This window comes from Eleutherodactylus coqui, chromosome 1 (genome assembly GCF_035609145.1).
Source record: "Eleutherodactylus coqui strain aEleCoq1 chromosome 1, aEleCoq1.hap1, whole genome shotgun sequence".
Lineage (NCBI taxonomy): Eukaryota > Metazoa > Chordata > Amphibia > Anura > Eleutherodactylidae > Eleutherodactylus > Eleutherodactylus coqui.
The window spans coordinates 206,609,399-206,621,525 of record NC_089837.1 but is presented as its reverse complement, the minus strand read 5'-3'; the positions used below and the strand labels follow the sequence as shown (position 1 = coordinate 206,621,525).

The following is a 12,127-nucleotide window of genomic DNA, read 5'->3' as shown; positions in this document are numbered from 1 at the left end:
CCTTAGGGATGGGACTGTCAGGGATCAAATCAATACCACAGTCCCACTCCCTATGGGGAGGCAAATTCTCAGACAGTTTCTTGGAAAGTACATCATGAAAATCAGACAAATACTCAGGAATAAGTATGGTATCTGCTGAACACATTGATATAGTAGCTAAGTGACTATGACAGGACAACCCCCAATGTGTCAATTCCCGAGTGGACCAATCAAATCGGGGATTGTGCAGTGCCAACCAGGGCATACCAAGCACTACATCAACAGACATCCTTTCCATTACTAAGAACGACAGAATGGAGAACACCCACAGTGAACTGTAACATGGGAATCCTCCACTATGCAACCCCTGCAGACAGAGGGGTAGAATCAATACTAGTGAAGCATATGGGAATCTTTAACACCGAGAATTCAATAATCAGAGGTCTGACAAAACTTAAACTAATCAAATAGGCGGCAGCCCCGGAGTTAATAAAAGCTTGCCCGGACGCCAATCTGACAAGGCACCAACAACTTAGTGAGTACCTGTGATCCTAGGCGATCCTCCTAAAAATTGCCTAGGATCTGAAGTTTTCCGCCGTTCAGACTGATGTTGTAGACGCTTCTGAGGACAGGTCGCTCCATGATGTCCCGCTTTCCCACAATAGAGGCAGAGGCGATGAGTCATCTGGAACCGTCACCGTTCCTCGGGACTTAGGTGATTCACTTCCATAGGCTCGGCACCAGTAGTTGGCATGGGAGAAGTGGGAGCGGGTCTTCCGGATTCCCTAGCTTTATGGGCCTGACGTTCCTTTTTTCTATTTCTCAGCCTCCTGTCAGCTTTGACCGCTAATTCCATCACATCATTGAGTGTCACGGGACCAGGATGAGAAATGAATAGATCCTTGACCGCGTCAGAAAGACCCAACAAAACACATCTTTAAGGGTGCTATTGTTTCAAGAGGTTTCACCTACATGCAGTCTAAATTTAGAGCAATAGTCCTCTACCCACTGCTGCCCCTGACGTAGAGACATGAGATGGGATATCGCAAACCCCGCACGGACCGGCTCATCAAAAATACCTCCAAGTTCCTGAAAAAACAAATCAACTGACTGCAGGCAAGCTGAACTCTCGGGCAAGGAGTAGGCCCATGTCTGGGGGAGACCCTCAAGTAAGGACATAATCAATCCAACTTTCTGGGATTCTGAGCCGGAGAAGCAGGGCCGCATCCGAAAATACAATCTACATGCCTGCTGAAAAACAAAAAACTTGCTCCTCTCCCCTGAAAATACCTCAGGAAGCTTGGGCTCAGGAATAGAAGGAGCAGTAGAAATATGTACTAACTACCGCTGCTCCTGGGCCACCATACGACCGGACAGGTCTTGGATCACGACGGCTAAATCCTGCAACTGACTTGCGAGGATACTCATGGCCTCCATTGGAGAGCAATTTTAAGGGCCAGTTATTATGTTAGGTTATACTACCCTTGATACGCCAGCCCGGGTGCCCTAGATCTCACCCACAACCCCCCCTGCCTACTTGCCTCCACTCCTGGCTAACCCCAGGCGACAAGTGGGCAGCAATCCCTACTCTCACTAGGGACCGAAAAAGGGAGCTGAACTCACAGGTGAGCGCACGGTGCCTCCAGCACCACGCCGCCCATGCCGGCCAGGCACCCGCACTCCCGGCAGCCGGACAACAACCCGGGGGGATGCGCCCCGACCTCGGGACCCCGCACACCACTGCCCCAGGAGGACCAGCAGCCACCGCATGGTAACAGTGAGGGTGATCACTGAGTGGAACAGGTTACCACTGGAGGTGGTGAGTTCTCCTTCAATGGAAGTGTTCAAACAAAGGCTGGACAAATATCTGTCTTGGTTGATTTAGTGAATCCTGCACAGAGCAGTAGGTTGGACCCGATGACCCTGGAGGTCCCTTTCAACTCCACCATTCTATGATTCTACCATTAAGTTAGGATAACTCAGTTTATATGTTTTGTTTTTTTTCTGTGTCTTTTTTTTGTACAATTACTCTTTATTCTTATGAACTCTTTAACGGGTACATTTTTTATAGCATGATTTGGATGACATGATGAACAAAATGGAATTCTTAGCCGTAGGCTCGACGAAAGGGGAAAATTGTGGGGGGTTTTTCTTTGTCCATTGGCCCACAGAGACACATCCAAAAATCTAACATTGGAATGATTATATGAAGCTATAATTCAAAAATTCATATTGTTATTACTAATACTGTATAATTGATTGGTTAGTGTCCATACCCCCACACCACCAGACACACACACACATATCAGGAGAAGGTTGTCTATATAATGACCATAATTTCTGTAAAAGGGAGAATCTGCACAATATAAAGTTATTCCCACCTGGACATAAGAATATTGACAAGTGACAGAGAATTTAGCGCCTGTAGGCACTACCTGTACTTGGAGTGCCTATGGAGGAAAAACTTAATCTATTATAGAGACCTGCATTCCTTACAACAACTCTTTCTCCTTTATCCATATGATGGATGAATCCCCATTATCCTCAATTGCAGAAAATTCTGCTTTAAATAAATTAGAACAATATGGACTGCTGCTAATATGTTCTTATAAAGCCACCAGATCTTCTTCCACAAGTTCTTGAAATCTTTCCAGAGCTTGTGGGTGGGACTGGATAAAATGAAGTCCACGACAATGGAATCAGATTCTTTCTGGAGTTGACATAAGTGAACCAAATGTTGACACCTATAGTAGAACTCATGTAAATGTTTCATGCTACACAACATTAGATGACTTAAAAAGTCACGCTGGAGAGGTAATTGAATTGCCTGCAAAATTCGTATATGAAAAACTGACTTTGATGGTATTTTTTTGAAAACAATTATCCTTTAGGACTCGGTCAGACAATCGATTTTTTTATTTTTTATTTATGTATTTATTTATTTTTTAAGCTCATGAATAGCCCCACTAAAAAAAATCACACATTGCGTGTAGAAAAATCATGTGAACGGGTGAATTTGCACTTGCATGTCCTAGCTTTTTATTATTTGGCTCTTCTAAAAAACTTACATGTGAACGCTTTCATTGGAAAGCATTGGTTCTAATAGAGTCGCTTTTAAGCGCGGCTATTCATGCACTGAAAAATTGCTTGTCTGACCGGCCCTAAAGGATAATCATTCTCATAAAAAGACTATCAAAGTTAGCTTTTCACTTACGGAATTTACTGACAATTCAATTACCTCTTCAGCCCTTAAAATGGATTTAAAACACTTTTTAATATCTTTATCTTTTTTCCAATTATACCTGTCCCAACAAGTAATCCATGTGAGCTGATATATGCTGCTAAATTATCAAGTGAGCACGACCAGAAAAAAGTCCCAAATAGCAAATACTGAAGATTTGTCACATTTGGTTCAGTAACGTCAACTCTAGAAGAAATCTGATTCAACTCTCAAGGACTTGAATCCAATTTTTATCCTATCTTGTCCTGCCCCAAAGTTCTGGATACATTTCAAGAGCTTGTGGAAGATGATCTTATAGCTTTAAAAGAACATATTAGCAGCATTCCAAATTGTTTCAATTTATCTGCAATGGAGCAAATAGGGATTTATTAATCCGCCCCTCGGATAAAGGAGGAGAAGTTATTGTGATGGGTACTGGTGCATTATGTCTCAACCGGAAATATGGGTGGAGACATGGGTTGGGCGGCCTCAGTGATGGGGGGAACACCTACGTAATGCCCCAGTAGCATGTTATATGTCATCAGATCCTGCTCTCACACAGTGCTGTGCGGCTAAGCCGAAGACTGGACTGACACTGGCCAGCTCTGCTGACTACCGGACTGGCGAGGACTGGAATGACAGGTATTGTTGTTGAGCCTCGCTCTGGCGCTGGCTGGGCGGCTCTGCCGAAGACTGACAGCAGCTGCTGTTCGTCCCCTGCTCCGTGGCTTCTTGTGTCAAGGAAGTCATCACCTCCAGAAAGCATCGTAAAGTAACCAGCAGGATCAGCGGCAGCAGGAGTGGCGGAATGGCTTTTACTATCTGCACGGCAAGAACGCTTTCAGGATGCTCCCGCTGCCAACCATCTGGCACTGCTTCCCCCAGTATGTTTGCAGCGGTCAGGTTTTATGTCCGCGGCCAAGCAGCATTAGGCGCCCAACAAGCTTCCTGGGGGCCACAGCCTGCTGCTTGTGTATACAGCCTCAATGTGTCGGCCATCCAATCAGAAGTTGGAGGCAGTTTGCCTCCATCCATTCTGGTGGCCAGTCAATCCCAAGTTGTGTGCGTAGTTGTGGGCGTGCAGTTTGTCTCCACCTATTCTGGTGGTGGAGACATAATTAACCAGTACCATTGTGATGAATGCAGGTCTTTATAAATAAATTTAGAGATGTTGGGTGGCATGCAAATTTATCGCTTTTTGGAGGAAAACCACACTAAATGTTTTCAGTTAAAATTGAGAACTTTGTTGGATGATTGTGTCCTTTTGAGGGCCATCACTGAAAAACTAACAGATTATCTCTATGTAGGTATTCGTCTTATTCCCATATTCCTTTCTTTTCCTAAAATGCTCAAGGATCTTTTTCCATTGCCTTTAAGTCCCATAGTTGCTGCCATAAGTTCACTGGGGGAGAAATTAAAGGGGTTGTCCCGCGAAACAAAGTTGGGGTATACACTTCTGTATGGCCATATTAATGCACTTTGTAATGTACATTGTGCATTAATTATGAGCCATACAGAAGTTATTCACTTACCTGTTCTGTTGCTAGCGTCCTCGTCTCCATGGTGCCGTCTAATTTTCAGCGTCTAATCGCCCGATTAGACGCGCTTGCGCAGTCCGGTCTTCTCCCTTCTGAATGGGGCCGCTCGTGCTAGAGAGCTGCTCCTCGTAGCTCCGCCCCGTCACGTGTGCCGATTCCAGCCTCCTGAATGGACCGCACAGAAGACCTGCGGTCCACCGAGGGTGAAGATCCCGGCGCCCATCTTCGCAAGGTAAGTAAGAAGTCACCGGAGCGCGGGGATTCGGGTAAGTACTATCCGTTTTTTTTTTTTAAACCCCTGCATCGGGTTTGTCTCGCGCCGAACGGGGGGCTATTGGAAAAAAAAAAAACCCGTTTCGGCGCGGGACAACCCCTTTAAGTGCTTTGGTAGATCAGTACCTACAGCCTCAAGTTGGAGAGGCTCTAAGGTGTTTTTTAATTACACCAAAAATCGTATATCTGTTTTGGAACCTATTGAATGACGACATAATTATTGTTGGCTATCTTGCAATGTTAGTGCGCTGTATTCATCAATGCCTCATGATTTATTCTTGCAGTATCTATTACACTATTTAGAGAATTACAGTAACTTACAGTAACTTTATAGTTGTAACTCCCCCAGGGTGGAACAGTCTATATGCTTCTAAAATGACACAAAGCTGGCAACCCATAGAGGCCAATTATCTCAGGTATGAGAACCCTCACTGAAGGAATCTCAGATCATGTGTTTTTTTATACACGTATTATACACAATGTATATACGCAAATGTGAATGGATCAATAAGAACCAATGTACTTTTGTTGGATTCATTCACTGCGTATTATGCGCGATTACATCGCCTGCCAGTATGACAATGATATCCTGCAGGATATTAACCCTTTCCAATCCAATTTGTATCCTGGTTTTCTTACGGGGCTTACTCTTTTTCTGCTATTATACAAGGGCGCTATATGCTGGCTAAAGCCAGTACTGCATGAGGTGACAGGTTGGTTAGGCTCAGACAGCAGAGAGGCTGGCAATATACAGTAAGAGAACCCCCGACATACGTCTACCAACATCGGAGCTGTACAGCCTTCAATCATAATGTCTTCAGAGGTTAGACAGTGGATTGGAAAGGGTTAAGAACTAAATTGGTGATTTACAGGACTCTACTCACACTTGTATTTTTTGCCTGTGTTTAAAGAATCGACTTTAAACTTAAAGGAGATGTCCCGCGCCGAAACGGTTTTTTTTTTTTTTAAACCCCCCCCCCGTTCGGTGCGAGACAACCCCGATGCAGGGGTTAAAAAAACCACCCGCACAGCGCTTACCTGAATCCCGGCGGTCCGGTGACTTCAATACTTACCGCTGAAGATGGCCGCCGGGATCTTCTACCTTCGTGGACCGCAGCTCTTCTGTGCGGTCCACTGCCGATTCCAGCCTCCTGATTGGCTGGAATCGGCACGTGACGGGGCGGAGCTACACGGAGCCGCTCTCTGGCACGAGCGGCTCCATAGAAGACTGCTGAAGACCCGGACTGCGCAAGCGCGGCTAATTTGGCCATCGGAGGCCAAAAATTAGTCGGCTCCATGGGAACGAGGACGCTAGCAACGGAGCAGGTAAGTAAAAAACTTTTTATAACTTCTGTATGGCTCATAATTAATGCACAATGTACATTACAAAGTGCATTATTATGGCCATACAGAAGTGTATAGACCCACTTGCTGCCTCGGGACAACCCCTTTAAAGCTAAAATATCTACTAGAAACAAATACTATGAATTAAAAAAAAGTTTCAGAGATATTTGAGATCTTTTTTGAGACTTTTGATTACTTGTTTGGAGAGGTATCTAATTGGAAAAAAATATAAAGATATTAAAAAGCATTTAAAATCTATTTTAAAACATAGTCGTTCCCATAAAAAGTCTATCAAAGTCAGTTTTACAGATACTGATTTTACTGACAATTCAATTATCTGTTCAGCTTTATCTAATATTGTGCAGCATGAAACCTCTATCATGGGTTTTACTCCAGGTGTAAATCAAGATCTCAAAAATGTATTAGAAGATCAGGCTGTAAACCCAAGAAATCAGAAAAGATATCCACAAAGGAGGAAGACTCGCAACTGAAAATCTGCCCAATATATCCAATTATATGTTATCAGAGACTCAATTACATGTCAAAAGGGTTATGTTTTTCAGAACTGTCACAGTGTTCAGTGACAAGGGGACTCCTCGGGGGGATTAAGGACTCCTCTGCCGCAGCTGTCACAGCTGTGACAGAGGACCGCAATGCTATCCCATTGCTTTCAGTGGGGCTGGTGCTGCTGCCGCCCCATTGAACGCAATGGGATGAAGGCAAACCCTGCTGAAATATAAACCCTACCCCGAAAATCATCTCTGGCTGTTAAAAAAAGATCCCTGCCTCCAGAAAGCGCTGCCTCCTACAGGCTGAGCACTGTGACCACTCAGAGGCAGCGCTCAGCTAGGGATGATTTTTGGTGTAGGGCTTATATTTCAATATTTTACAGTGACAACCGTGGCAGGGGAGCGCAATATACTCCCTATGTTTTCAATGGGGCCTGCGCTGCTGCCGCCAGCACCATTGTCCACAAGGTGAAACCCCTAGATGTGACAGCATCCAGGGTTTTCACATCCAAGGAATCCCCTGCTGCAGCTGTCACAGCCGCAGCAGGGGATAGTGATGGGACCGCAACCTATGTCCAAATTTAAAAACGTGTCTGCCGCTTCGGTCACGCAATTTATATGCGATTTGCAAATTATTTCTCGCATCTATATATGCGGGAAAAATTTGCTTGTCTGGCTAAGCCCTTATTGTGATGAATGCAGGTCTTTATAATAAATTAGGTTTTTGATGGAGGCAGCTGATAATCTGCTGAAAAATAATTATTTCATCTTTTGATAAATAATGTTTTGCTCCCAAGTACAGGGAGTGCCTATGGGCGCTAATTTCTCTTTATGGCTTGCCAATATTTTTATATCCAGGTGGGAAGAACTTTATTTATATTGTGCAGCAGACGACCTCCTGCTGATATGGTGGGGCCCCTTGGATGCTGTCCAATCATTTATACAGTATTACTAACAATATAAATTTAAAATTTACAGCTACATATATATTACTTTTTTTGATCTGTCTTTGTGGGCCAGTGAACAAAAAAAACAACACACAATTTCCCTGTTTTTTAAGCCTACGGCTACGAATTCCATTTTGTTAGCTTCATCGTGTCATCCAAATCATGTTATAAAAAACATACCCGTTGGAGAGTTTATAAGAATAAAGAAAAATTGTACACAGGATGACGTTTGTTCACAGGAAATTAAAAATAATCATATAAACAGAGTTATCTTAAATTGATGTTGGGTGGAGCGGAAGTTACTGCAGCTCAAAGGAATACAGGGGAGTTGTTTGTGGATAAAGAGCCCCCAAGAGGGTACATTAATGCGAAATCCAATGTTATTACCTTTTCCACCATATGTAGTCACCAGTATTTGGAGGTTATTAAAATATGTATAACTATATTGCCATTCTGCATAAAAATAAAACTTTGCATGAAATATTAAAAAACTAAATGAATTTGGTTTCAAAACATGCGCTCACTCTGTGTAACTTATCACCTATCACCTAGATTGGTACCACAAAGCCCAGCATGACATGGCTATCCATTGATGGCGTTTATGGTTGTGGTTGTACCAATTTGTGGATAATTCTAGTACCTTTGTTTCTAGTGTTACTAATAAAACCTATAAAATTGGACAGTTTATTCATTGTAACTGCAAATATGTAGTTTATTTAAGAACGTGCACTTTATGTAACATACACTATGTCGGATGAACTACAGGTCCACCTAAAATCAGGCATCTAGCTGATATTAGCAATGGCAATGCATTAAATATAGCTGCAGTGTCTCTGCATTTTTTCAGGAGCGATTTCTTGTCTCCTCAAGGAGAGCACCTAAAAAGTGTGTGGAGACACCTACGGGGTGAGTGGGTCAGGAAATAGCATAGCCTCTCCCCAAGGAAAGCACCCAGAAGGGCTGGGAAGGACACCTAATAGATAAGTAAGGAGACTTATAAGGCAATGCTCCTCTGGGAAATTTATGCAACTAAGAAAGATGGAAAAATACCTCTACAGCGCCATCTCTTGGATAACAGCACTCCCTCAAATCAAAGTGACTTTATAACAAGTCTTATCAATGATTGGGAATGGGGAACTCAAGCCAGAAAACCATTACAGACATAAGCTTTTTAATTGAGAGCTATTCTAGATCTTTTTATTACAAACCCATATTCCAAAGGCCAGAACATCATCGATCACTATGGATCAGTTTTTGGGTAAATGCACATGGGCAGAAATTCAGTGGTGGGATTTCCTGCAGAATTTCTGCCCGTGCCCGCTTCCATAGGATTTCATCAGATAATGCAATCCTATGCAGACAGCCTCGATTTGTCTGCATGAAATCTCGTGCAGTAAACAAATCATGGCATGTCCTATTTCTGTGCGAGCCTCGCAGAGGCCTGCACAGAAACGTCACTGGTGATGCGCTGGCTCCGATCTGCGCATGTGCCAGCTGGACAGCAGCCGGCACATAGCAGAGCGGGAGACGCCGGGAGGAGGTGAGCCGCAGTGGTCACTGCAGGGGCACGGCTCGCATCCCACCGTGAGATTTCTCACAGCAGGATCCGACCCGGCTGTCTGCAGAAGGCCTTATTTGGATATTGAGATTTCATGTGATAGACAGTGTGAGAATGCATTATGTGTTATGACTAAGGATGTTCCATCTGAAACGCGTCAGCTGAATTTGTCTCTATGTGAACTGTTTGCTGTTTTTTTTTACCTGATGAAATAAGCGTCCGGTTTTAATGAATTTTCCTACTGCTGGAATTCTTTTATCTTTGCTTAGTTGTGGAGCCTTGCCCTGTGAACACCCATGCACAGTGTTAAAATATATCTGGGTGTTGATTTTACACAGGTGAGCTGGCTGAAGCTTTTCTTGTACTTGATTTTTGGCGTTTTGCTTCATTCTGACAGCTCGATGCCTCTATAAGTGTGAAATGAGGCCAGAAACAATTTCAAGCTAAATTTGTTATTTGAAAGCCATCGGCTTCTCATTTTTTTGCATTGATTTTCATTTGCCATCAAGAGACCAAAAACCTATAGTTCACCCCATTAACAGGCAAGTGACAGCACAAGAACACATGATGCCTGCATTGATAGCACAAATATTTCCCTTGCAGTCGTTGTGCGTACCGCTCCCTCCTTCTTGAGCAGTCTGTGATAGAGATCTGTGAATCTTCGATACTGTGTAGGTTTTTGAACACGTGCAAGCATTCCTCTATCACTGGGAACTGTGAGCACCAAGAAAATAATACTGTGTAGAGCTAGGCAGGAGAGCACAGGTACATATCGACACTACTTAAAAAAAGGCATTGATTAACTTTGACCAAATTAATTTCTTTGGTAATTATTTTGTTAATAGGTGCATGTTCAGATAACAGGGTGCGCAGTAAGGATAATACCAAGAAATACCAAAAGGTAGCAATATGATTTTGAAATGCAAAAAGAAACAAAATTACCCAGATAGCGGGAAAGAATACAAACCCATTGGAAAACTCAATAGGAAAGGAAGTTGCCTAACCGCCCAAGCTTCCTTTAGATGAGCTGCTCTGTTGGAGTTGGTAGCTACAATAACTTCCATTCTGTAATTAGAACTGACTGGCTTCACTCACTAAATTGCTGAAAATCATACTGTTTTCTGTTTAAGCAGATAGTATCGTAATGGCGGGAAGCCCTTTCTAAATAGGCGAACATAAATTTAATTTAGAACTAATGTGTGTTAATGCCTGTCTGTAATCACTATGAAGTCACTTACAGAGATCGTTTGCACATCTATTGCTAATACAAATTACATATATCTGTGTAAATGGACTTAAATGGTTTGTGCTAATTTTAAAACTTATTCCTTAGGGCTCCTTAACACGAGCGTATGCGTATTTAAGTTCGCTTGGAAGCGCCGTGAATTCACATGAATTTCTGTCATCAAGTCCCGAGCTTAATTAGCATATTCTCATCCATTCACATAGCTGGGTGCGATGTTTTAGCGAAAAAAATAAGTTGCAGCGCAGAAATCCCTCGCTCGGCATAAATCCTTGGAATGAGTTCTAATGCCTATATAGAGGCACCTGTAAGCTTTGCTCAGTGTTGGGTGCTGCTAAACTGCCTCCCCTTCCCTTTTTTTTTCCAGCTCCCATAAGAGTCTATGGGAGCTGCCGGCGTAAATCAGTCGGAAGATAGATCCAGAACTATCTTTTTACCCAGCTTATAATAGTAGGCGCGGATTTCAGTCACATATGTTCTATTTTTTATGGTGCGATGTTTTTACGCGCCGCATATTCGCCAATGTGAGCGAATACATTGGAATCCAATGCCTTAGATGGTCGCAAATATCATCCAGGCGTGAAAAGGCGGTTACATAGCCGTGTATATACGCTCGTGTGAATAAAGCTGTATCTACAGGATATTGTTTATGTGTCTGGTAGGAGTCCAACCAATGAGACACCCACTAATCACAAGAATGGTGGTCCAGTGTACCCCCAAATGAATGAATGGTGGTTCAGCATGCTTGCTGCAGCTTCATTCATTTCACTGGGACTGCTGGAAATTGCTGAGTGCTTGTACTTAACCATCTCTGACAGCACCATTGAAATGAATGGGGTGGCAGTATCCTCATCGAAATAGTACTTTCTTTGGTATTTGCAGTGTTCAAAATTTACCAGGTCTTTTAATTCAAATTCACTCATTTTATCTTCATCCCTTTGTAAATAATATATGGATTAAGGTACTGTATAACTTCTAAAATGTGGGAAGACTTAAATTCTTCTCTAGTCATATATATAAGCAGGCCATCGTGCATGGTGGATGACTGAAAATGTATATATTTTTACATATATTTCTGTTTGCAGATGGAGTTGATAAAAAATATCAGTACAGCAGAACAACCCTATTTATTTACCCGACATGTTCACTTCCTTAACTTCTCAAGGTAAGTAGTTTGACTTACTAGTTTGATTTATATAAGAAAATAATGATTGACAACTACCTTAGTGTAGAAGTCTAACGTTTTTCTAACTCATTTTGTGTAAAAAGGTAAAAAAAAAAAAAGATTGTGGCAGCTAAGTTAACAGATCCATGATCCTGTACACTTCTGTACATATATACAGCATAGGCGGTATCTTTGGGGCCTTTAAAGGAAACCTGTCATCAACTATAAGCACCATAAACTGAGTTAGGCCACTCTCACACATGGCCAATTCAAATATTGGCGACAGCTGGGATTGCTTCTTCGATTGCTACTCAGCCAATCATTGCAGTGCTGGATGAACCAGTCACAGGC

The 12,127-nt window shown here is 42.8% G+C and overlaps 1 protein-coding gene across 1 annotated transcript in view; it reads left to right on the top strand.

Moving 5' to 3' along the window:
* The window catches only part of UST (uronyl 2-sulfotransferase), a 257,124-nt gene that overhangs the window by 171,328 nt on the left and 73,669 nt on the right, over positions 1–12,127 (top strand). The window contains exon 4 of the mRNA XM_066605452.1: positions 11,697–11,776. Within this exon, the coding sequence (XP_066461549.1) occupies positions 11,697–11,776 (80 nt within the window). The remainder of the gene's footprint in view (positions 1–11,696; positions 11,777–12,127) is intronic.